Consider the following 27,086-nt stretch of genomic DNA (forward strand, 5'->3'; position numbering starts at 1 on the left):
TGAGCCGCCGGCGAGCCGCTGCCGCCCGACTCCCAACTAAGCTTTCGCAGCCATTTGCCCTGCCTTTTATAGGCGGCCGGCGGCCAATCAGCGGCGGGCGGAATCCCTCTCCGGCCGGTGATGTGAGGCTGGGCGCGCGCGCCTGCGCAGTCCGGGAGGGCCGAGTGTGTGTGTGGGGTGGGGGGAGGGAGGGAGGAGTGAAAGGGGAGGGGGGGGAGGAGGGAGCAGCTCACAGGAACCCTCCAAAAAAAAGATGGCGGCGGGCTCGGATCTGCTGGATGAGGTTTTCCTGAACACGGAGGTGGATGAGAAGGTGGTGAGCGACCTGGTGGGCTCCCTGGAGTCCCAGCTGGCGGCCTCCGGCCACCACCACCAGCACCACAAGGCGCAGGAGCCCCTGAGGGCCGCTGGGGGGCTGCTGGGGAACCATGTTGTGAGCAGCAGCAGTAGCAGCAGCAGCCCTAGCCCTAGCCCTGGAGGAGTAGTAGTAGGAGGCAATGCTAATGCCCAAACAGAGAGCAGCAGCAGCAGCAAGATGGGACTGAGTGCCCCAGAGATCACAAAAGCAGGTAACATGGGCAGGGGTGGGGGGCTCTGAGGGAGAGGGGCCCTCCCCTCCCCCCACTCCCCAGCTCCGGCTGCCTCCTTCCCTCACTGCTTTCCCCCCTTTTCCCTCTCTCCTCCTTCTCGTTGTGGCAGGAGCGGGAGTGCAAAGGGTGGTATCGATCATATGGGGGAGAGCCTCCCCTCATCATGCCCCCTCGATGTGTATCCGCGCCTCTGCTCCCTCCCCTTTATTTTCCCTCCTCGCCTGTGCTTACTAGAGGGTGTTTTATGGTGTGTGGGGGCAGCCTCCCGGCAGAACGAGCCGGCAGTGCCCGTCCGTGACTCTGCCGGTCCCCTCTTCTTTTCCTGCCCTTGTTGCTGGAGTGTGAAAGGGCTCTCTTAATCTCGGGGGCTGAGTGGGGCAGAGCCCACCCCCTTGGTAATAGCTGTGCCTCTCATGCCGTCTGTGACTGCTCCCTTTCCCTTTCCAGGGGTGGAGAATATGGGGGGGATTCCCTCTTGATAATGCCGCCTTAGCTGTCTGTGTAAATGCTCCTTCCCCTCCCCCTTCTTCTGTTGCTGAAGTGCAAGGGGGTGTTATTAATCATGACACCTATTTCCTGTAGAGGAGGAAGCGAAGGGGGATTTCAAGGGGAGGAAGTCCCTCAAAATGCTTCCCCCCCATATCTGCCTGCCTGGATATTCCTCCCCCACCCCCTCCCTTGTTCCAGGGGCTTGGAGGGGGCATTCAACACCTCCCATTCCTCCTCTGCCCTCAAGGGGGTGTTGTCACAACACCAGGTCCCAGGAAGGGGGGGAATTCAGGCCACAACACCCCACCTTGTACAGTGTCTTCACCCACCCACCCTCCATGGCTACCTGGGAGTATTCCTCCTTTTCGTCTCGTGAAGGTTGTAGGGGGATAAGTGTGAAGGCTGGGGCTCAGGGCTCACTACATGAGAACAGAGGGAAGCTGTTTTTCAGGGGAATTAAAAAAAATGTCTCCCCAGAATCTCTCTGCAATTCCTCCCCTCCCCCCATTTTGTCTTTTTCTTTCTTGTTACTGAAGTGTAAGAAGATGTTACGGACCTTCTGTCATGGTTAATGAAGCCCTTCTAGGAGGACCTCCTTAACCCTTATAACATGCATCTCAGTATCTGTCTGTCACTATTCTTTTGCCATTTCTGTCTCCTTAGGGCCAGGACCTGGACTGTGTGTGATTGTACTTGTGATAACACCAGGCCTCATCAAGGGGCATGAGGATTATTCAGGACAAGAAGCTACATCATCTTGTCCCTTCTCAAAACCAGCTTTGCTTTTTATTTATTTATTTGTAACTATCTCTGGCTGAGGGAGCTTCAAATCCAGAAGAACAAATTCTGTAATAAAGTGGAAGGGTCTTCTGCTAACCTACTCCAGGCTTTGCAGTACTTCTTATCTTTCCAGGCCGACAACGTTTTTCTTTCCTTTTGCTTTTTCATATTTTGCTATTGTTGAGCCTCCTGATCTAACTGACTTACTCTGTAGGAGATGAAGGACTAGAGGGTAACGTGTGCTGGGCATAGGGAGTATGTCTTATTAATGTGTCTTCCATTGCCGTTTTTCCCTCCTTGCAGTTGCAGTCCTGTTGCTAACTGTGATGTCAGGCTTTAGAATGGGGAAGAGGTCTAGGATGCTCTTCCTCCTCCCTTCCCTTGGTTTATATCAAATCTGTTTTTCCTATTTTGTCTTACTGTAGTGTTGAAAGCAGGGGTGTTAACAATTAATATTGAATCTGTCAGTCTTGGATGGGAAATTGGAGGCTTCAGGATAATGTCTTCAAAGCCACCTTCAGTTTGTACTGTGCCCTGTTTTCTGGGCTCTGGGCAAGACAGCCTGGGAGATGGTGAAGACTTGGTGATGAGGGAGAACATTCTGTCTTGGCTGGACTTATCTTCTTGCTCATTCTCTCTGTTTAACCTTGTTGCTGTTTTGCAGGAGCAGGAGGAGTGCAAGGGGGCGTTATTAATCATAACACCAGGTCCCAGACTTCAGCTCTGGATGGAGCCACCACAACGAGCACCAGCACCACCACTGCAGCAGCAGGAGGATCTGAAGTCACTGCTGCTCCAGGGACCCTCAGTCAGGGCAAATCGGTGGTTATCAGCACCATGGCAACTGCCTTGTCCACCAGGAATGGCAAGATTGGGACCACAACAGTGCAAACTTTGAATGGGAGTAACGTGGTGATGAACTCTCACCATACAGGCAGCACTGCTTTCTCCGGGACTCCTGTGACTGCTAACCCTCCTTCTGCACCTGCTGTGGCCCCTCTTGTTAACAATGGACCTGGGTCTGTGGGGAAAGGAAATACTGTTAATGCTGTTTTGCCATCGGCTTCCAACACTGTCATCCAGACTTCTTTCCTTAATACTGCTGTGTCCTCTGCATCTTCCTCCTCGCCCACAGTTATCTCCTCGCAGCCACCACCAAGCATCGGAACTGGGGCGCCTACGGTAACGCTTGTGAGGCCACCAATTCACACAGCAGGACCCACAGTAGCTGCAGCTGGTGCAGCCACTCAAAATGGGAGCAATACTGTGATCAATTCAACCATCAGTGTGGGGAGTTTTCCTGCTGTTGCTACGGCCACTGTGGGATCTGGAGTTTCCCTCCAGACATCGCTTGTGAACAGCCAGTCTGGTTCTGCTGTGCCAGCAGCTCCCGCCACACAGGTCATCAAATCTGAGTCTCCTAAAACTATAGTCCAGGCAGTATCCCAACAGCAAACGCTGGCTACTGGTGGCCAGCCCAGTACTACAGGGGGTAACATGATTATTGGGCAAACTATGCAAGCTGGGCTCTCCAATGTTGCTCCCAATCCTGGTGGGATACCTCCTGCAGCTCCTGGCACCCCCACAGGAATGGCTAAAGGCACTGCCAATACGGTGGCACAAAGTCTGCCAAGGACTCCAACAGCAACTACGAGTGGAATCAGAGCAACTTTGACTCCTACAGTTTTAGCACCTCGTTTGCCTCAGCCACCTCAGAATCCAACTAACATTCAGAATTTTCAGTTACCACCAGGTAAGTAAGAGGATTGAGGGGTTTTATTTTGTAAGTGTATTTCTTGCAGGAAGGAAGGTATCCAAATAAGATTTCTTGCAGCTTATTTGTGAATTGTGGAAAAGACATTGCATTTAAGAATGAGAATCGTCTGGTTATGAGTAGTAGAATAGTAGCATTCCACTACTTAGCGTGCGATTTAGGGTGGCCAAAAAGTCTCTTCAACAGTAAGAATTTGAAAATAATTCTGCCTGGTATCTTTGTTACAATGTGAGTGTAGATGAAGCTGCAAACTGACAAGGCGTGACAATGGAATATTATCAAATGAAACATTGCTATTTCGTTTTCACGTAAGGCATTTTGACTTTTAAGGCGGTTTTGTCAGTAGTTCGTATAACCTCTGCATGCTGTTCAGTTCCCTCTCCGTCCCTGCGTGCCCCCAGTGCCACAAAGCACTCATGAATAGAGAAGCAGCAGATACAACACAAGAAAACTACCTTCTTTTGCTTTAAATACCTTCAAAGTCTGACTTAAAAACTCACAGATTTGAAGCTTATGATGATCTTTTTAGTCACTGGAGTTCTGATGCAAAAGGCAGTCTTCCTATGTCCTTACCTCACCCTGTTGTGTCTAGGGTTGCAGCTTTTGTAGTAGCTAGTCTCATGCTTAGTGCTGAGCATCTCTGGACAAGGAATCTAGTCCTGAATTCCGTGGGTGAGTAAAAAGCAGGTTGAGAAGCATTTTTTTTGGTGAGAACTGTTCTGTCCCTCCTTAAATATCCTACATTTGGAGATTTAAGGTTGTATATTTGCTGTTATTTTGAACCAGATTTGTACACACTTTCATTTTTAACTGAAAATACTTGTATGAACCTACACATAGTTTCCTGTCTTTTTAATAATATATAGTAATAGCTGTATTCTTACTATTCACTGTTTTCAGGGTGGTATAAAAAGAACAACTAATTAAATTTTACTGCTAGTACCAAATGAAATCAGTGGTGGTTGTGTATCATCTATTTCAGTTTGTCTTGGTGAAAATACATCTATTGAAACTCCTAAACAACCTTAAAGCAATGCACCTGTCAAATAAGGTAGATCAGAAACCATGCTGTGTTACTACACACCATCTTTTTGTCATATACTATTTATGGTACGTGATGTCATATAGTTTGATGAAGTCTGTCAAACATTCTGTGTACCTAAGTTCTAACTGGTGTAAATATTCCTCTTTTTTTTTGTATAGAAGGTTATTCGCTGTAATTTGAATGACACATGTTGCTAGTTTAAAAATAGCAGTAAAACTCAGACCTTGAAATCCCAGTGCTTAATTTGAAGCTTATAAATGGATAGGCTGGAAAAGCCTTGTTTGTTTGTTTATTTTATTGCAGTGTATTAGAAGATTTTTCAGGTTTATAGTCTATTTCCATGTATACCTACATTTTCACTAATACAGCATTATAAACCTGATTATGGGAAAAATACTACTGTTGAGTCCAGTGGGACCTTTTTTCCAGGTAGCTGATGTTTTCAAACTGCCATAGCATGCTGAAATGCGTTACTCTTAGAAGTAGCATTGCCAGTCCTTAAGCATAATTGGACCATAAATTGCTCCTTTGGAGGTCTTGATAGATCAAAGTAAAACAATATAGGTTCTAAACACTTGAGGTTTTTTACTAAGCACTTTTCTTGTCTATCCTACACTTTAAAAAATATTTATAACTTCAAAAGACTAGCATGACTCTTAAAGTAAGTAAGCATACATGACTGAATACATGGAAATTGGAAATTGTGTTCTTGCATGGTGAGACAGACTTAATATTGGAAAGGATTTTTTTTCAGTGGAACAGATTTTTTTTTTTTAATTGCTTTGGTTTACATACACCTTGCAAAAGTAGCCAACTTTGAAAATGTTTTGCATAAAGCATTCCTTACAGAACACTTAAGAAGTGATGGATATTGAGCTCTTACAAACATCTCACAGGTGCAAGGGCTAAGCACCTCTGAAGGTCTATCCACATGCAACTGCTTTAATCTTTAGTAGAGTGCGTATACATAAACAGTGAAAGGAGAATAGATGACTATGCATATACATAAATAGTGAAAGGAGAATAGACGACTATGCTTTTGAAATTCTATTTCAAACTACAGTGTTGTAGGCCGGATTTTTAAAGGCGGTTTGGTAGTATGAAGCTGCAACTGCAGCGCTCATATGCTGTGCATCTACTGTATACATCAAATTTGCATGCACAAGTTTAAAAGTTAGTAGTTTGTGCTATAATAAGAGTTTGTAAAACTTAGTGCATGAAATAGCTTGAGATCATACACTGCACATGTTTTTTACACCCAAGATTTACAAATGTTTAGCAAGAAAATTCTAATGGAAGATTTCATCAGTAAGCAGCACATGTTTTATAGTTATTTTCTTACCCTGAATTACTGTTTCTAGCTCTCCAAAATACAGTTACAGTTTCACATGTATGGAAAGCAGAATATAAAATGTCAGTAAGTGTTATTAACCTGGGACTTGAAAATTAGAAACCCTGAAAGGTTTCAAATGTTCTCTTAAAAAGAGCACATGGAAAATAAGCTTGATCAACGCTCTTTAAAATATATTACTTTTAGAATAATGCTTTGTATTGCATCAAGGCAATTGTGCAACAAACATCAACTGACCAAATTAGAGATGTTTGAAGAGCTAATGGGCTGTAGTTGTCATGACCTTACTGGATTCTGGTATATTGCTTCTCAAAGAAGCTGAACTATTTGGAGCATCTGTGCATTAATAATGGTTTTCCACTACTAACATGTTTGAGGAAGAGGACTGTTGCTCTTTGTTCAGGAGCCTGTGTTTGGAACTTTGTCATCCAATTGGACAGATCTGGGTAATGAAGGTCCAAAGATAACCTTATTTATAGCTTCCTAGCAAAGACATGAAAATATTGTCAGATAATTTTCTAGGGGGCAGGAACACAAGTTTCTCTTTATACAATGCTACTTTAAAGATGTAACATCTTTTGAAACTGTGACTGTAAATAAATTGTATGAAGTTCTTTGTTTCAGAGTACTTCAAGTAGTAATGTGAAGTGTGTTGGTACAATAGTATGGTAAGAGGTAGGAACATTGGTGACTTCGTTAAAGCATTAAGTCTGTATTCTGCTGTTATAGATGCTCAGAAGAGTTAGCAGAAAAGTGTAACTGAGATTATTCCCGAAGATTAATCTTTTGCAATGTAAGAGTTTGTAAAGTGTTTAGAGGTCATCACTAACACACGGTAGAACATCTTGTAAAATGACAAAACTGAGATACTTTAAAATCACTTTTCAAAATACTGTCTTCTCCAGCAATGCTCTAATACCATTTCAAAACCAATGTCTATGAGCTTATGCTTACTTTATCAGTATTGTCAACTTGAGGGTTCAAAGATTTGGCTTCTTTTCTTGCAGATGCTTTATGTTATTACTCTCTTCTGCTTTATTTTTATGTACAAGCATCTCATAATAAGATTTTAAGGTACCTGCTTAAAGAAAGGAACAGGTTGGAGGGAGTGCTGTGGGTATACAGTAAGAACAATATAGAACTGGTAGGTCTGGACAGTTTTCTCTACTAGCTTAGGTTTTTTTTTTTCTCTACTAGCTTAGCTTTCTCTACTTCTCTACTGAAATCTAGAAACGTTCTCTTCTCTAATTTCATATTTGCTAGCTTGATCCTAAAGACTAACATTTTTTTCCCCCGAATGAAGAAGATTCGGTGACACTCAGCCCTCTTTGAAGATAGCAGATAGGATATGTTGTGTTTATGTAATTTTTTTACTCTGTGATCATGACTAGTATTCTCATTAGCAGTAATGCAATTGTGCAGCTGTAGTAGAACTGCTATCACAGATTTGTTTTGCTTTGTATCTAATAATAAAACTTCTTTATTACTTTCACAAAACTCAGTTGGATCTGCCAGTTGCTGATGATAGGGGAAGAGGCTAGACTTCTTCATTGCTTTCTTTCTGGATGGTGTCTCATGTGCCATTCCTGTGGTGGCTACAGGATGGGCCGTTTCCCAACTGTGAAACAGTCCTTTAAAAATGGAATGTTCCAGAGTTCTGAACAGTACTAATGCAAATGACATCTGCAGTTGGTTTAAACTTACTGTTGGCGCTTTCTGGAAGCAAATGGTACCTGGAAGAACATTGGTGCTATACTTCTGCAGACCATGGAGGATGGACTACATCTCTTTGCATGTTCAAGGTTTTCTTCACGGCCTTAGAGGCTAGAAACTTCACTTGGTGTTAAATGGAAGCTTAACTTTTGTAGAAAACAATGATTTTAGCTTGTGTTAGCTATGCAAGAAGGATTCTAACTTAGGCCTTAATTACAGTGCCTTTAGGATGGGAAACTAGCTGAACACATACTTAATTTGAAGCATGGGCTCGGGTCCTTTTGTCTTGAGCAGTCATACTTTTTGGAGCTGGAGTCACTGAAAAATAACTGCTGCAGGAGTAGTTCAGTTTCCTTCAGTAAGGTGTTGGGGTGCTAGGCTGTTGGGCAAAAGAGAGTGGATAGAAAGAAGAGAAAGGCAGCAGGCTGGGAAGAATCAGACAATTATACAATAATTTGCATTACTTTTTCATACTGAAAAACTTCAGTAACTTTGGGTTACTTTGTACTTGAAACATGTACCCCCAAAGTGCCTAAAGTAACTAGGAATATAAATAGATGAGGAAATCTACAGACTTGCATAATGTAAGAAATATAGAAAGGAACAGAAGAAATACTATGAAGTAGTGGAATGTAGTTGTTTCTATTTCTCACTGACTAGCAAGCGAGTTCAAACATATCCTGATTATAGTTTCCCTGTACGTTGCATGTGCTGCCAATATTATGCCTGTTAACTGTGTTGGCATGGCTGTATTTTGTTAAAAATAATGTCTGTAATGCACAGCAATGGTAGGAGCTTCTTATAGTACCTATAATATGTTTTACTTTGAAAGCATTTTACAAAACTTAATCCTTGCAACATGCCCGTGTGGTTGGTAAATAAAGTAGTATGAACTCTGCTTTAGAGCTGGGGGAAGGAGCAAGTTAGAGAAGTTCTGACTTGCCGAAGGCCATGAGGGAATCGATATTTTGTCAAGATTAGAGCTTGGGAGTCCTATACTTGGCACATAAAGTGGTATCTCTCTGAAGATAACCGCAGATCTCTTCTAGGTGAGGGGTGGACTTTATGTTCAAATCATGCATCAGCAAAAGGAACATTCTGCTTTATTTAAAATCTGCTACATCAGATCTGCCATATGTCGCCAGACTACAAGTTGTGTTTGTTCTAATTGCAACTTTCATAATTGAGGAATCCTGCATGCCTAGCTTTGTACCCCAAGAACTTAAGACTCGGGGAGCGGTGTGATAGGATTTTTTGTTTTGTTTTGTTAAAATGAGTGTCATGAGGCAAACCAATGTCTCATTTTGCACATCTGATAGGGGTGTCTCTTTAAGTGATGGGATCTAATGGGAATATAACTGGATTGCATTAAGCTGTGAAAGCTATTAACTTTGACTACGTATTGCTGAGTTCTGTTACGGAAAATACTGTTGTTCCCAACAGCCTTTGGAAGAGCATGTATGGATTTGTTTCATACGCCTATCTGTGCTTCAAACTGTGGTCTTTTTGTATTTGTTTTTTTTGGTATCACTAGGCTTATGATCAAGGTTGTTGGTCAATGACCAGAACTGAACGATTTATTTCTTTTGAGCCATTTTGCACTCTGCTACTCCAGAAGTCACATGGGGTTTCTATGTTCAGTGAGCTAAACTAGTTTTCCATCTCTGGAAATCTATATGGGTTACTTCTAAAATGCAGTGCCTTGGTTTGAGGACCGCAAATTTGAATGCTGCCCAGGACTTGAACCGTGTACTAACACAGGATACTACAGCAAAGTTAGCCATCTGAGATGAAAATGCAACAGTTTTGGGCACTGGTAAGACACGAATTAGTAGGTGTCACAAAGTCTCTTCAAATGAAATGTTTTGCTGTATGAAAACTCTTTATTATTGTTTGTCTTCTCTGTTTTGGGAAATTATATGTAAATAGAACCCTTAAAAAAAAAAAATGCATGAAGTAGTTCAGGAACACGGTTGAAAACACTGATACTAGCCTAAGTGGGTTTTAGCAAAGAGAAGAGATTGACTTGGGGAAAGCTTGCTTTCTAGCTTTCTGTTCTCAAAAGCCGTGTGATCAAATACTAAGGGTCTGCGTGTAGGAACTAGACACAGAAGTCACTTAAGAACACAGGTTAAACATTTTTTGTTACTATATGCAGTTTTTGTCAGAAATACTTGAAATCAGCATTTTTACCTGAAAACAGCTACTCGTGTCAGGATTGTTCTCTGTGTTGAAACTTTAAGGATGTTTATAACTCCATTTATCTGTCTGAATCTGCACTTGAATTTTATGCTGTTGCTTGATGTAAAAAGAAGGCTTTTGCCAGTTGGAAGACAGTAAGTGTTAGCAAGTTTAACTTTGTTAGGCATATTATCTCTTGGGAAAGAGATTTGAAGAGGTAGTGGCATGAAAAAGAAAAATAAATTGGAAATTGTTTCTCACAACTGAAGACAATGACAGAAAGGAACTTATAGTTGTACTTAGTAGACAGTTATTTCAGTTGTATTATGAACTGTAAAGCTCTATACAAAGGAAAGCCAAACTCTAGAGAGAGTATGTGGCGCTCACAAGTTACAATGGGCTTTTTCTGTGCACAGCCACAGGGATGTTCCTGTGTACAAATAGCTGTGTGATCTGTGAACGTTGCTGAAGTTTCCCTGGTGCACTTCTGGGACTGAAGTACCAGTATGTCTCTATCCCTTTGACAGGTTGCATACAGTTGTTTTACAGAGACAGTGGCTGTGGGGATACTCAGGCTTTGCTTTTGTGGTGTTATAAGTTGTTAATGCATTAACTTGAATTTGTTTTTAAACTAATTAAGGTCTTGTCTAAATGCAAGAAGTAGTGTATTTATACTGATATAAGTTTCTTGAAAGGTGTAAAACCTTTCTTGTCTGGATATAGTTTTTGCTGTATCATCCCTCTTGCATACTGTTTCCTCATAAGAGAAGGAAAATAGCTTATACAATAAGTATCTTTTACAACGATACGGTTGTGTCCATGCTGGAGATTGTACCACTAAATTATCGTGGCAACCTTGTCCCATTTCCAGCTCAAATGTTGAGAGAAGCATAAAAGCTGTACACAGACCAGGCTGTAACTACACAGGTGCAAAGACTGTATGATCACCATATTTCAAGTTAGATAAGGCTTTTTTTTTTTGTCATTGAGACAATGGACAAGTGAATAGAGCAAATGATGGGAGTTTTGATTTTAACCTTTTAGGACAGTTTTACCTCAGCTTAATCTGGAAGTTTTTACCCTGGTTCTATTCTGTGGTAATTTCCTTCCAGAAATGCTGGTTGTCTTTTGGAGGTATGAGTGTCTCAAGGAACTGAGCACCAAGTTTTTACCACAAAGCCTCCTGTCTTCAAGTAATTTTCTTCAAGTGTCTTTAGTGTAATATTTAATGTAAACTGAAATAATGGTCCTTGAGGCCTTATTTATGCCTTTAACTAAGGTTTTTTTAAATATGGAATATTTTTTGTGAGAACAAAACCTTGATTATCATCACTACATAATGGTATAGATTATCAATAATCAAGAAAGAGGGTGATAATCATAAGGAATTGATACAGCTGCACCCTGTTTCTGCAGTGAGATCTGCATAGGCAAAGTTCAGCACCTCAGTAGAGCTTTCTTAAGGCATCATACAAATGTAGATAATCTTTGGCTCTGTAACTGTTGTCAAGCTAGAAATAACATTTTAAAAAGATGAGTTTCTGTACTTGCATTACCAGTGATCAGAAGGTTACACTTTGAACATAAAAGGCTGATTCTCACCAAAGTGCATTAATAGGTTATAAATCCTTTTACCCAAGGACAGTCCTTTTACTGTGAATTTGTACAGGATTTAGTGCAAGGTTTGACTCAGTTGCTAAGCTCTTTTTGTAGGATTTGGAAAAGTGTATTGATAAAAATTGAGTAACTTCTTGTCAGTGTAGGACTCTGTTTATAAATTAGAACTGTAAATTATGAACACCATGCATCTTTTAATTTTAATGCTTTTTTTCCTTAAAATGCATTGCTAAAATACTTTTTTCAGTAACACATTGTAACCAGTAGCTAGACAACTAGTAACGTAAAACTTGCATCAGAATGTAGTAGTATTCTCCATGGCTAGCATGACTGTTCTAAGATTTGTATTGAATCAAGTTAAGTCTCTCTAGTAAAACTGGTCTAACTTATCATTATAACTTGATTAATATATGCTTCTGAGAGTAACTGAACTATTAAGAGCCATCACAGTATTTTTGTACAAAATAAAGCACATGCTGGATAGACTCTCTACAGATGACCAGTATAGATTCAGTTGAAAAATGTGTGCTGTAGATATCAGAGCATAAACAAAAACTAATCAATGAGGTGCAGTGCCATGCTCTAGTCTTTCTTGAATGGTTTAAGGGGGCAGCAAGGCTGTAGTAAGCTGTCTTCACACCTTCCTTCAGCTTATTAATCAAGTATTTCTGTAAGGGAGGGTTAGATTTAGTGCCTCTTAAAATGTAATAACATCAGGTGCATAAGTGGTGGTGTGGCGAGTGGGACCAGTTGTACTCATATGAGTCAGAAGTACCTGCTCCAAGGAGTAGCACTGAGGCATTGCAGCACCTGTGGCAAAAGAGTCAATGGAGGTGACCAGAAGAGTGTTTGCCAAGGTATCAGTGGAGGAGGTTGGAAGAAGAGATCTGGAGTAGGAAGGCTGAGAGTGGCTAAACTGTGCAGAAGTTTGTAGAAAAGCATGAGGTACTGTTAGTTTTTAATAAACATATGTGCAGTCGTGTTTGCAGTAGTATTAGGGTTGGACTGGAAGAAGAGGCAAGTGTTCATGCCATGAACTTCAACCTCTTATTTCCTTTCATTCTTCCCTTTTCCTAATGTATCATTTGGTTTTCTTTCCTTCCCTCTTGCCCATGGGGGAGGGGGAGAGAAGGCACTAATTATTTATAAGTATTAGTCATACCCAGTCATTAAGCTTAGTCATTACTCAGGACTGTGCATTTGATGGTTAGTAAAAATCAAAACTAGACTTGATTTTGTTTAAAAGCTTTCTGAATTCAAGCTTACAGGTGTGAAAATACTTTTATTTCTGTGTTCAGACTAACTGAATAAGCAGTGCTATTTAATAAATGTTGCTATCAGCCAAATGACATGTAATATCATGTCCACGTTGATAGTTTGTATTTGAACTCACAGGCATAGTGTTTGGCATATTCTCAAAGCATAATAACTTCTGTATCAGCAGTAAGAGAGTCACAAAATTGCAGGCTGTTTCTGCAGAGGAGGATTTGAAGGGAATGTTTCCACTGAGGCTGCCCTGGGTAGTTGTCAGTCGGTGGAATCATCTAATGTTGGGTTGCCACAACTCTGGGTGAAAATGTGGTATCAGCAAAGGGTTTTGTCACTGCTAAAATTACAAAGGGTATATACCTAGAGTAGGGCATTCACAGTGGGGACAAATTAAAGAAATACATTTTTTTACGGGTTTTCCTGTACTTAGTTGTTTTAGGGTGTTGCTTTTTGAAGGAAGATAATGTGGATTTAATGCATTAATCCTCATTAAGTATTTGTGTACAGACTGTGGTAAATGCAAAGTAGTTTGCCCATTCCCATTTCACCAGGTGCTTGAACAGCACTAATGTTGATATGCCTTGGTATAGACAAACCGTTTGCCAGAAATGGAGACTAGTTGAGTTTTAGTATCTCCTATTTAGAATAACAGATCAAAAGAATTAGTGACATTTTATTTTGTGTCTTCCTTTCTCAAAAACAAATCTGAATTTTGGTATAACTACACTATTGTTTGATGTAAGTGTATTGACATTAATGGCAGAGCTAAATCTGAATCCCTTTGAGATCAATAATTAAAGTAATTGGTTTAGTTCTTGATAGTGTCTTTCTTGGTTCTTTCTGCATCATACTAAAGACAGATTTGTGTCATGATTGGGTTGCAGTTTGACAGAGCACTCTGGTGTTTTGCTTTGTATGCTTGACTAGAAAGGAATGTTAACACACTTTCAAGGAATATAGCTTTCCAGAAAAGTCAAAATAGTTTCAAATCACATTCTTGTTGAAGCATTTGTCAATTGTTGCTATGTAAAATTACATATTTCCCAGAACACTTCTTGCACACCTTTTCAACTGAGCAGGTAAGATTTTTTCCATATGGGATCACTGTTTAATACAGTGACTTTTTGGCATTCCAGCATGATGTTATTCCTTTAACTATATGCTTTAAAGGCTTGTGAATCAGTGCTTTACAAAAGATTCACTTCTTCACTTTTTAGACAGTACAGTTGAGTTCTGTAGTTTGAAACTGAATTCTTGAATAGTAAGAGTAGGCAAAAGCTTTTACTATGAAGTAGAGTCTCTTTTGTAAGAAAAAACAAAAGCAGTTTTTCATAATGTGAACTTGTGTACTTGGTCTGTACAAAATACATTTTCTGTGCACTGCAGTTGGGATTCTTGATGATTTTTGAGAATGTATTTTTCATGTATGTTGGCACTAATTGTAAATCAGCTGTTCAAGAATTTGTATTTCACAGACCGTAACCGTTAGTCATGATCTCCGATCTGCGTGTGCAGGTTGGGCATGTGGGGTGAGTGCTGATAGGCAAATTAAGTGGAGTGCTATAGTAAACTAATGCTGTACCAAAACTTTTAGGCATTGTATCTGGGTAAAATTTGACTTTATTCCAGAGTGACATGAGTTGAAAAGTTAAAGGAGTGATGTGCTTTTGTAGGTCTGTAGTGAGTTCTTGTGTAAAACTTTGTGCCATGCCAATCTTCACTATGTTGTAGAGTTTAGTGCCTGTCAGGAGAGACTCCAAGTGTTTTGTATTAGAGATGCTCTGAAGCAACACCTGACAGTCATGTTTTTTCATGCCAAGTTGTAGCTCACCTTAAGCACAACAGGTGCTGAATGTTTAACAGGCACCTTTAAGATGGGTTCGGCAGAGTGTAATTGTGTGCAAAACCTGAGCATTCATTGCTGTGGGCTGCCCATTACTCTGAAACAAGAGATGAGGGAATCTGGTACAGTATGGCAGGTTGCTCCAGTGTGCTGGACAGCTCTATCCTTGCCTGGCAGTTTTATGGTCTGTAGACCTGCAACTCGGCAGGGAACGTATCTACTACTAACTCATGTTTGTACAGGCTGACCTCATCTGTGCCAGTGCAGTGCAAGCACTTCTGGAGCAGGTGAAGGCACAGACAGTGAACAGATAGGTAATTTTCAGCTAGCTGGTTTGTAGGAGCCGATGCTTGCGCTATGTGGACTTCTCCATAAGCACTATGGTTATCCTTGTGGAGCTAAGACACCTTTATAGAAGTCACCAACCACATTTGTTCATGAAACTCAAGAGCCTGGATTGCTGATGATGTCAAAGACTTGGGCAAGAAAGTTCAAGTAAAAGTTTTTTCTGGATTTGTTGTGCAGCACAGATCACTTGAGGTTCTAAGCACCTAAACTAAGTGCATCTAGTGTGGTGGTGCACATCTCTCATCGGGTACAAAATAATGTGTCTTCAATAACATCTAATCCACAGCTGTGTTGCCATTTAAAGTTGTGCTATGCATCTTGATTTGTAGTCACTGTTTCCCATGAGTTGGTGTATAGATTGTCCTTCTTGAGCTGCTGCATGTCTTCTGGTTTATTACAGATGCTGCTCTTTGACGTATGTAAATAATTCTAAATCTGCCAAAAGTTGTCTTGTGTTAGGGAAGATTCCCTTAATTACCCAAATTTTCATGGAGCTGCAGTGGACTAGTAGACTTTTCCTGGCCTTTTATTCCTATAGAGTGAGAACTTTTCCAGGCAGGTCAGTTGTCATAAGAGGAGGAAAGGTAGATTGTTGGACAGTGTTTTTGGTACCAGGTTATCATTTCCTTTTCTGCAATAAGGGACCCTATCATATATTTTACTTCTGCTGAACGTTCTTCCTGTAGTTTGTATAGACAGCTGTTCTTTTCTCCAGCTGTCTCTCCAGTATTCTTCTAGCTTTTTTGTATTGGGAAACTCTTAGAAACTTTGTCCTTTTATAAAGGTTTTGTCATTCCAGGGTCTCTGTATAGCCTGATCCTACAGAGCTTTCACTCATCCCCTTTGCTTTCTATGTTTTTTGTGGTGTGTATGGTAGCAACTTGCATAACCTTAGACACTTGCTTTCCTTTTTGTTGCAACAGAATCTCTTCTGACAATACAGAGGGGATACTATTATAAAGCTTTCTTCTGCTAATATGGCACAGCCTGCTTATGATTACTGTCAGATTTTTTTGCCATGTCAAATGTTTTGCAGCATCTTGCCACAAATGAGTATGTGCTTGAGAGCTTAAGGCACAAACTGCTTTGACGTTGAGATAACCTCTAAGTGAACTTTCCTGGCAAATGTAGTTAGGATTTGAAGATCTGTCAGATGTCAGTGGACTTTATGATCAATAACCCTCTTTTGTAGAGATGTTTGTAAGGACTTTCATTTCCTACACCAGAAGCATCAATCCTCTAGTTATTCTTTCAGGCTTGGACATTCTTTATGAACATCAACCTGTGTGTGTATTGAAGGTGATTCTTTGCTGCCTAACAATTCTCCCTGACCCTACCTGTCTTTTCTCTGGAAATAAGGTTCGGTTACTTTTTTACTTTAGCAAGAGAATTTCCTCAAGAGACTGGAAAAGGGTATGCTCCATGCAATTTCAAGAGCGTGCATCCATTAATTTTTCTGTCATGTCTTAGCTACTAAAAAAAAGAACTTACTAAAAGTCTAGGTTCCTTAATAATGGTTCTAATTGTTCTCAATTCTAAATCTTAATTCTCATCTCTCATGAGCCATATTCTGGGCAATGAGCAAAATCCATAAGCTCGAACCTATCTATTCTTCTGTTCAACATCTGCATCGGAGAAAGATGATGTCGCTTGTGATCTGATAGGATGCTTTCTAGGTTTTATATTTCACAGATATGCAAAAGTTACAGTCTTGTATGTTGGTATGCCCAGTGACAAGCGGGGATATACCTCTTTATGGTTCTCATGTTAGGTGCTTGCTAACAGCAAGCAACAACTTCATTGTAGATGAAGTCTTTCAGTATGTCACTGACTGTATGAATCGAGTCCCTGAGGAATGGAGCATTTATTCTGAGAGAGGGTGACACCTAGATTCTGTTTCAGTGGCTACCTGCTAGGCATGGTTGTCAGAGGTGACAAATTTGCCAGACTGTTTATTTCCTCAGAACAGTAATCTGAAGATGCCTGCTGTATCTGCAGAAAGTTTTAACTCTTATTATTGGAAGTCCAGCTCCTACAAATATTATTAATCTAGGTTTTATCAGCAAAAACTGGTAACAAAACAAAAGACTCTTTTGGTTTGGGTTTTTTGGATGTAGAGGTTCTTTAGCAAGAAAGCTGTATGTCTCAGGAGTTACACAGATCAGTGGTCTGCAAAGGCTACAAAGTATTTTTTTTATTCTTCTTCCTTTATTATTCTGGTAACTTTTTTTTCTTTAGTCTTTGCTAAGCCAAGCTGTGTTTCAAAGAAAGAAGGAAGAGGAAGGCATTAGAAAAACACAAACCAGGCTTTTTCCTGACATGCCATATGGCCAGAGCTCTTCACTTTTATTCCAGTGCATGATTTTACAAGTTTTATTAATTAAAAAAAAAGAACAAAACCCAAACCCAAAACAAACAAAACCCCAAAGCACAACACTTTGTAAATGGAAATGCCATTAGCAAATGGAAATACAAGTAGCAAGAGGTAAAGACAACACAATGTAGAATCACACAGTTACATCATATAATAATGAACTTTTCCATCTAAACACTCTTGAAAACAGGAGAGATCCGGGAAGGTATCAGCAACACGAACACACGAGGTGACCATCGTACTAGTCAGGAGCACAAGTCTTTTCGGCATAAGGAGCAATCCAACTCAGTTTTGTTAATTCTTCATTTGGAGCTGTGATGAATTGTTTAACTCAAACTAAAATATGATCTTCTTTCAGGATTCTTGTAAGCCTTTAACTTCTAACAAAAATTGTAATTAATTTTAATTAGTTTTTTAATAAGACACTTGGAAAGAATGCTTGAATGTTTGCATTTTTAATAGTGAATATGATTTTAGAGTACATGTGATCAGGAAAAAGAAGGCAGAGAGATATTTAAAATGGCCAAGTTTTACTGTCACCCTTTTCTAATTGAACATCTCCAATGATCTTTATTTGCTGTTTGGTCTCAAATAGCAATTCATCTATTTGTGGACAAAAACTTGGATGGTAAACTTGAAACAAAAAGATATTTTTCATCCTTACTTTAAGTATGTTGCTGAATTTAATTATACAAGTGAGATACCTTGGTACAATTCTAGCTGTCTTCTAGTATCTGGTAGTCATTTCTGGTTCATACAGCATTTGCACCCTTATGCATTGGAGTTTGAGGTTATGATACTTGTCTGTGTTTAAATATTTAAAATATAAGTTTTGGAACATAAGAGAAAGAGATTTTTTTTTCTATACATGTGGCTGTCAGCTCCTCCTTTTTCTGCTGCAACAAATGAATCAGCTGAGAGATGGTTAATGTATGGTGGAGAGAGGGGGTTGTTACAGTACTACATTGACTTTGTTTAGAAGCAGGAAATAAATGGGACTTTCTTTTTAATTCTTAATCAAGTTAGCTCCAATGAGCTTTCTCAACTTTACTGAAAATCCACTTAATGCCAGCTTGGGTGTAGTTTTGGGTTAGTGAATTTCTTTTTTAGCTAATTGGGTTGGAAAGGAGTCTGTAGTTGATCTGAGGGGAGAGAAGCTGAGAGCGCAACTCCATTTCCCTTTTAAAAGAGTTCTCAACAAGACTGGAGAGGTGTTAAGTGTTCAGTCAAAAATTAGTTGCCTGCACACTGTATTACTGGAGAATTTCTGCACAGAAATTTCAGTAACAAAATTCATCGCAATCTGAATTTCTACACCTTTTTTGAAATCACCCATATACTACAAAATATAATTTCAAGCAGGTAAAATGTCTTATATCATCATACTCTGATTAAAGTTTATGCAAGACTAGTCTGATGTTTGTAATTGTCTTTATGTTTGTATATAGTCCATTAAGCGTACACAGCAATTTATCAGTGGTAGACCCTAACTTAAAGACATGTTAGAAACTGTATAAATTGAAAATAACTGTGTATCAAATATGAGTGTGGTATAAAAGAACTATTTAAATAGGGACAGAGATGAATGTAGCTCTGTATGCATTACTTTTTTATTATGACTTCAATACTTGAGGGAAAGGTTCAGACTTCCCATAGTTACAAATCTAGCAGGATAGCGCTTAGAGTCAGGGTTTGAATTACAAATGATTGTTTTGTCTGTCTGCTACCAAAAATTGAACTTTCTTGATATGTTTTTCTAAAGCTCACATTAATATGCTTTTCAACTGTCTGTTTCAGCAGTTGTGCTATGTTAATGTGTAGGCATGTTCTAATTTTGCATGTAGCTTGGGGAGAATATTTCATTGTTCAGACATTGTGCTTGCTCTTCAGGGGTAGTCAGCCTTCATTTTGTGGTTCTCTCCCTTATTTTTTCATTCATGTTTTGGGGAGCAAAACAATGAGTTGACAGTACTGGTGTCCCAAGGGGTGGTTGTGCTGTTGCAGGACACGATTGTGTAGTTCAGATACATTCTTGAGCCTGCTCTGTGTATTGAGCTGGAGGCTGGAACAGGTCGCATAGAGCTGCATACCCATGCCTCATGCTATAAAAGTTCTTACATGCAGGTGAGCTGCTTTGGGTTTGCACTTTCAAATAACTTTAGTCACTTTTGCATTGAGAGAGAAGTTTAAAAAATAAACAACCCTTCCTCCCCAAACCTAGAGTTAGTATCTCTTATGTTGCTTCTGGAAGGAAAAAATATATAACTCTTTAAAGATTGGGATGGTACATTAACCCTAGAATATCTGAGAGAACCCACGAAATAGTGAATTTTAAGAAAAAAGTTGTTTATGGGATGTCGATATTCTGTGACATTTAAAAGCTTCTGAAAGCACAGGCCTATATAGTTGCATTGGGCCTTTTCAATTGCTAGAAACTAAATGGTATTCACAAACCTTAATATTTGATGTTGACTTGAAACCAGCTCCTCTAACCAAACTTCAACTGTACTGATGTTTTCAGTTATAATATTTAAGGTTTCCACTGATTCAGTGTTTAACCTCTTTAGCTGATTATTATGAGTGATGACAAAAATGGGCAACATGAGTTCATTTCCCAAGATCTTATGTTTGCACATTGGAAGAGAATGCCAAGTTCTGTTTGTGCAGGAATGAGTTGAGCAGGTCACTCTCTAGTCTTTAACATACTGAATTTCTCCCATTTTTGTCAGTAGCCCCCTCCTGATAGCGTGAGGCTGATGGTGAGACAGTAGTGATGGTTCCAGTGAGCAGCTGACAGGATCAAGCTCTGTATTCACTACCGAGGTTTTAAAATTTCTTGTAAGATGTGGTGGTGGTGTATGCCTTTGCTGTTTTAATGAAAATGCTTCTCCTTACATAAGTTACAGGAGAAATGACCTTACTTCTTGGAATGGCTTGGAAAATGGTGTTTTGGACTTGACAGCTAAACTAAGAGTCTTGCAGTCTGCAAGATTGTAAATAAGCTTTCCCCTCTTCTTCCCGACAGAAAAAGTTTGAAAATACTTTTTTCTAGATACAGCTTTTGACCATAGCACATTGCAGTCTCACCTTAACAGTTCTAAATAAGTCGCAATGGAAAGTCACCTTTTTGATGTAAACTAGCATAACATCTTCATTAAAAGAGACTTAATGGAGAGAATGCACGGAAAAAAATAAGGACAAATCAACTAATATAATTTGTTTTTCTATTGAGCACATTTTTATAGAAATCAATATATGGATTTTTGCAGTTTAACACTATTTTTTCAAACAGTCCAAGAAAACTGTTTTTTAAGACATTGTCTGTAAGCATTTTAGCACTTCATCTGAATAGAAAAGCAAGTAAAAGCTTGACTCTTTTGAAGTAGCCATACTCTGAGATGGCATAGACCAGATCTCCAGATATTGCTGGGGAGCGTGTATAGGCTTTTTATTCACTGAACAACACTTAAGAAAAACTTTCTGATTTCAGTAGTGCCTCTTGATTTTCATGGTGAAGTTTCCTCCTGTAGTTCGTTGCTCAGAAAGGCTAACTAATTTTGAATGCCCACTTTGTTTCCTTAGTTGGCATTTTCAGAGCTGACGAGGTTCTGAGGCTCTCATGAACTGACTGAGGTATGCTGAATGAACGGGCTCTTGAAAAACAGTTCATGTTGTCCAGATCCTGTTTGCACCTTCGAGAGAGAGACTATCATCTGAAAATCTGTGTGTTAAAATCTGGTTCCCTATAGCTACCCAGTGGTGTTAAGTGTATTGATCTGAGTGACTGAACAGGGAATGACTGCCTCATTTCCCTCTCCATTTTATTTTTCTTTTGGGGTGTAACATGGCATAATACAATCTGTTGCAGATGCACATGAGAGAGATTATGATTTTATAGCCACTTTGATTACTAAATTTTTTATGGGAAATTAATTCAGAACTTAGACAATTGTGTTCCTGTTGATGGTGAAGCCTATGTTTGATTATATCTATATATCCCCCCCCCCCCCCTTAAAGAAAAACTAACAGGGGTCTTGCCTAATGGCAAGTTTTTCTTTTATTTGTAGTGTTTCATAAAACAAATTTCTTAGTAAAGAACAGGTAGGATTTTTACATGATTGCTAGTTTTAACCTCTAGTCACATGGAATTTTTTGGTTGGGGCAAATACGACTCATTGTGTGTTCTGATGCACACTATACTGAGCATTTTGATAGAGAAGGATTATTTCTGTAATTAAGCTATTCTATACGAAATGTGATAATGCAGCTGGCTATTTTGCTTTTATTCTAAACCATTTGTGTTAGCTGTGTAGCCCTTCATCAGTACATTAATTCTATATGTATCCAACTTGCATAAAAAAACCCTGAAAAATATGTTCTTTCATGTTTGAAAAGGATGTATGTTTCTTGACCAATTTTAACAGGCATGGTCCTTGTGCGTAGTGAGAATGGGCAATTGCTGATGATCCCTCAACAAGCCTTGGCGCAGATGCAAGCACAGGCACATGCCCAGTCTCAGCCTCAAAATACTATGACTCCTCGTCCTGCTACACCTACCAGTGCTCCTCCAGTGCAGATATCGACAGTGCAGGTTAGTTCAGTAATTTGTAGTGTTACAAACCGTAAGATATTTTTCCTGTGAAGAATACACCAGAACATAAGGTATGATGTTAGTGATTTGAAGAAACCATTGATCGAACTGGTGCTGTATGGGCTTTTCCACATGGCGTAGGCATTGTGTTTTGTTCCTGATTCTGTTACAATTTGGCTATTACTCATGAAAAATACTTATACCTAGCTGAATCGCATTAAGTTTAAAACGGTTTGAGATAAAGACCACCATTCAAGACCATATGTGGTTAATGTGTACAACTCTTTTCTCCAAAGAATCATTATTCTTTGTAAGCCTAAAAGAAAAAAGTGGATATGGGTTATATGTACACTGAGATCATCACAGTGGCATTAAGTTCAAGACTAAAAATCCTTCTCATGGTTTTATAGTGGTCCAGATGTGTTCTTTTGTAGCTGTAAAAATGGCAACTATCCAGAGACGAAAATACTAGATAAGGTAGATTATATTTAAATGTAGGAACTAATGTGTTTGGGTTTTCGACTCTTCCCCAGGCTCCAGGAACGCCTATTATTGCACGACAAGTGACACCAACGACTATTATCAAGCAAGTGTCTCAGGCTCAAACAACAGTGCAACCCACAACAACGCTACAGCGTCCTCCTGTTGTGCAAGTGAGTTTGTAGAAAAGTAATGTATACATGAGATACATCAGTTGTTAAGATTAGCTGAAAACCCACTTGAGACTGCCAGAAATACAGGCAGTATAATTGCTAAGCACATGGCAGAAATACCTTCTGGATTATCCTTGCTAAAACATTTGCAAATCTCAATTTAGTTTATATTTTGGATGTATATGTGTAATTTTTATATGTATTTTATTAAGACTTCATATTATACCTATATGTGTGTATATTTAAAGCTGTCCTGTTATTAGTTTGTATAATCACAAAATTGACTAAAATACCTTTATGATTTCTGTCTCAAGAAAGTGACACCAATTCCCTTTGGATTTGGAGCTGTGATGTTATTCCTGGGATGGATCTGTAGTCCTCTGAATTCTGCATCAAAATTTACAGTTGCAAAACAGACTGTACTGGTAGCCACTTCCCTCTTACATGAGTCTCTGCTTTGGTCTATGTACTTGGGCAGATTCTGATAACTCAAGGATAAATAGTGGTGTTTTAGTATGTGGGATCTCTTCTAAAAGCCTGGCCTGTATTAATGATAGGCTTTCTTGTAGATTTTTTTTTTTTGAGGGGCGGTGGTGTGAGTTTAAAACACAGCGAAAAACTGTGAAATTCTCCACATGACTTCCAGGCAACAGTGATACAATATGATTGCTGTCGCCTAATCTGTTTCATTGTTCTTTCTTCATCCTTTGAGTAGACAGGATTAGAGAGTTTTAATTTAAAACATGCAGGTTTTGCTATGCATCCAGTTAACCTTTTTCCCCTCAGAGAGCCTTTGCCTATGTCAGTGGTCTTTCCAGATCTAAGAGTTAATTTACCTAACTGAGTCTTCTTAACTTGCACTGCTGTTATACTGGACAAAAAAAATCATTCCATCTGCATATTTTTTGCTGTAATGAGCATACCACAGACTTAATTTATCCTGATTTCAAAAAATGAGACAAATTAAATCCTTGTCTCCTTTTCTGTCTCACAAAATACCAATGAAAGTTAGCTTTGGCAGCACTGGAGCCTCTTTTCCTATGCATCTTTATATAAAGAGCAAGGTTACAAATGATTTGTTTAAATTCTGAGCACTAGCTTTAGGTCGGTAAGAATTACTATGTCTCTGATTGGGTTGTCAGTAGTAATTAGACTGTGTTGGAAGTCCATGAATGAACTATGTACATGAAAAGTTCTTGTTTAAAATGCTGATTTTTTTAAAGGTAGTATTCCTACTTTGAATTACCAACTTGTCTACAAAACTTGAAAAATGTTTTGTCCTATTGTTTATCAAAAAGACCTAGGTAAGACCTGATTTTTTTGTGTCTGTTTTGCCTTTTTAGAAATTTATTCCTTTGAAATAGGCATTTAAGGAACAAGCAGAAAAAGCTATTGCATTCACAGAAATTTAATATTAATTTTAATTGTATTTTGAAACCACGGTGTATGAGGGTATGTGTATGGCTTATTGCCGTTTTATTCAGTCACCAAAAATCGTGCAATTCTTAATCAACTTTCAGAATTCCAGTCTTGAATGTGTAGTGTTTTGTGCCATCTGGTGGCTCGCTCTTTCCACTGCAACAGATGACAGATTAGTAACTTCTTTTTATAGTAGCTGTGAAAGGTGTTCTACTGTCCTGTGGCTCAGTTTCTGTTGGATGGTTCAGGAAAACAGGTTTTGGTACTTTATAAGTAAAATAATCTTATGTTTGTACTCTCTGCAGCCTCAGATTGTTCTGGGTGGTACTGCACAAACAACTACGTTGGGGACAGCAACAGCTGTACAAACTGGAACTCCTCAGAGAACAGTGCAAGGAACGACGGCAACCTCCACTGCTGCCACAGTAAGATACTGAGTGCATTTACAGTCTTTGTTCATTCACATATACATGTGTGCATGTATTCATGTGCATACGTACGTGTATATATGCATACATACATACACGTAAACACAGATCAGAGTGGAGAGTAGTAAAGATGCAGGAGTTCTGTGAACTAGTGGTCTTGAAAAGGTAAACTTTTAGTAGAACCACTTACAAAGCGTGAACACAGGTCGCTTGAATTTTGACAGCTGTCAAAGTATCAATTTTGATTTCTGTAACAGTTTGTAAAGAGCTCCTTTTTTAAAAAAACTATTAGTTGTATCTTATAGAAAAGTGGATTGTTCAGCATTGCAGAGTAGAATCAGTATGGGAAGGGATAAGAAGTTGGCACCTACTCATTCAAGATGCCTATTTTCAGGACTGCACAACAGGAAGAATCTGTGCACTACGCTATGCACTGGGAAAGAGGAGCTTTGCTACTTGTTGTCCTGCTAAAACACGTATTTTCCCATACACAATGTGCCATTCTTATAATACTTGGTGTTTCCTAACTTCATTAAGAATCATAATTTATTATATTTTGATAAAAAAAAAATGTACAGTACATATGCATGTATGAAGGAAAACAATAATTTCAGTCTGATTATGTCTGAAGTGGTGAAGCACATAAATCTATAAATATTCTGCAGTGATGAACTCAAGAAGGACTTTATTTCTCAAGAGTGTGTGGTCAGGTCATGTATTAAAAAGAGTTTATCTTCCTTTCTCTGACTGTTCCCCTTCTACCACTCCTCCTCCCATAACAGGAGACTATGGAAAATGTGAAGAAATGCAAAAACTTTCTGTCCACATTAATAAAACTGGCATCATCTGGAAAACAGTCTTCAGAGACTGCGGCTAATGTGAAAGAACTGGTACAGAACCTGCTGGTAAGAAAAATTCACTAAAAGTTGTAAGAAACAGTATTTGGGCAAATCTAGACTCAAAACTGAGGTTGGGTTTTTTTTGAGAGAGGAGGGAGATTATAAAATCTGAGATAAAGCAGATTGAAACTTTGCCTCTTCTGAATTAATATATATGCATAAATTTTCCTTTAAGCTTGTAAAAGAGATATTACTGCTCATATTCATAAGAACGTGAGTTAAATTGAAGTGTGAGTAATGTAAATGGTGACTTTAAATTCTACTTTTTAATTGGTAAAATGGTGAATAAAAAGATTAATTTTATACTTGAGGTAAGACACTACAGCTAGTGCAGTAGCTGAGCATAGGAAATCACAATTTTTTACCAAACAAAGTAAGTAATATTATCTGAAGCTAATGTAAAAGCTTGACATACTTAGTATTTATAGAATGAGCACTAGTATTGCTTAGCCTAGTTGTTAGCAACCTTTAAGTTAAGGTAGAGCTGTGCATTCCAGATGTTACAATGTGATAATCAGAGGTTGTCACAAGACCAAAATTTGAAGTGTATCTTCCTGTGAGGGATATACTTTTAGTTTTGTGAGAGACACCTGCCTTTTGAGCATACGATGGGCACAACTTTAGTTATTTGAAATGGAGGAACTATAGTGCCTTTGGAAAAGAGAACACCAGGGATGGGGCTGCCTGGCTGTTCTGAGCGATTGATAGGTGGCTGATTGCAGGTCACATGAAGTATTCCTGTAGGTTCCATGTGGCTCTTTGGCCTATAGGTAGGACATTGCTGTAATGGTGAGAACAACTGAAGATGTTTCTTAAAATTGACTGAAAGACAGGAAGAAAAAAAGGAAAGATGGGCCTATAGATCTTACTAGTTGAAATTTGTGGTAAAATTAGTTACTACCATAAAGCTACTGATAACTAAAAATAGCGAGGGATGATAAAACCACTTATTTTCAATAAATTGTGTTGAATATCTGTGAAAGTCAATTCTTGCAAGTTTGTTGATTTGGATTTTCTCTTTTGAAGGATGGAAAAATTGAAGCAGAAGACTTTACCAGTAGGCTGTACAGAGAACTTAATTCTTCACCTCAACCTTACCTTGTGCCTTTCTTAAAGGTAACTTGTGTTCACTAGTCCTTATATATTTCTGTGCTTATGTGTCAGCAGCAATGAACACAAACACACTTTTTACCAATATAGATGGAATTCCAAAACGGTGTAAATGGAAGTTTTAACTGGTGCCTGGTTAGACTTTTGCTCCCTTAAATATTTCTGCCTTGTGGTTCCAAAAGTTTGTTAGTATGATTCATTGGCACAGTCAATAATGAAATTTCTACCGTAGTGTCACATCATAGCTCTTTTGAGAAGTCTGAAAAGTTTTCTTTTTATGACTTATAAGCAGTTTCTTTCTATAGCACCAAACCTATGAACTAATTTATTATCCTCTTTTTAGTATTGGAAAAAACCCAAGGGATCGAATGATACTGAAAACTACCTTATGGACAAACTCATACTCTTTTGCCTGTGCTGTATACCTGTTTGTGTGGATAAACAGGAAATTTGTCACCTCTCAGTAATAAATCCCAATTTTATAGTAATTGAACACAGCTCAAAATAATGTTTATTCCAAAACATTTATCATCTGAAAATCAGAGAAAGTACAGCATCACTGTATGGTAAGAGTATAACTCTGCTTGACTAATGTATCATTAAGAGAGAGAG

The 27,086-nt window shown here is 39.0% G+C and overlaps 1 protein-coding gene across 1 annotated transcript in view; it reads left to right on the plus strand.

Annotated features, from left to right (window-relative positions):
* Window positions 1-253: 253 nt before the first annotated feature.
* TAF4 (TATA-box binding protein associated factor 4) overlaps window positions 254-27,086 on the plus strand; it is a gene marked incomplete at its 5' end in the record, with an annotated part of 38,809 nt that continues 11,976 nt past the window's right edge. Inside the window, 7 exons of the mRNA XM_082007453.1 lie at window positions 254-569; window positions 2,524-3,612; window positions 21,799-21,965; window positions 22,499-22,618; window positions 24,343-24,462; window positions 25,248-25,370; window positions 26,391-26,480. Of these exons, the coding sequence (XP_081863579.1) occupies window positions 254-569; window positions 2,524-3,612; window positions 21,799-21,965; window positions 22,499-22,618; window positions 24,343-24,462; window positions 25,248-25,370; window positions 26,391-26,480 (2,025 nt within the window). The remainder of the gene's footprint in view (window positions 570-2,523; window positions 3,613-21,798; window positions 21,966-22,498; window positions 22,619-24,342; window positions 24,463-25,247; window positions 25,371-26,390; window positions 26,481-27,086) is intronic.

Source organism: Phaethon aethereus (genome assembly GCF_964289735.1).
Source record: "Phaethon aethereus genome assembly, chromosome: 16".
In the NCBI taxonomy this organism is placed as follows: Eukaryota; Metazoa; Chordata; class Aves; order Phaethontiformes; family Phaethontidae; genus Phaethon; species Phaethon aethereus.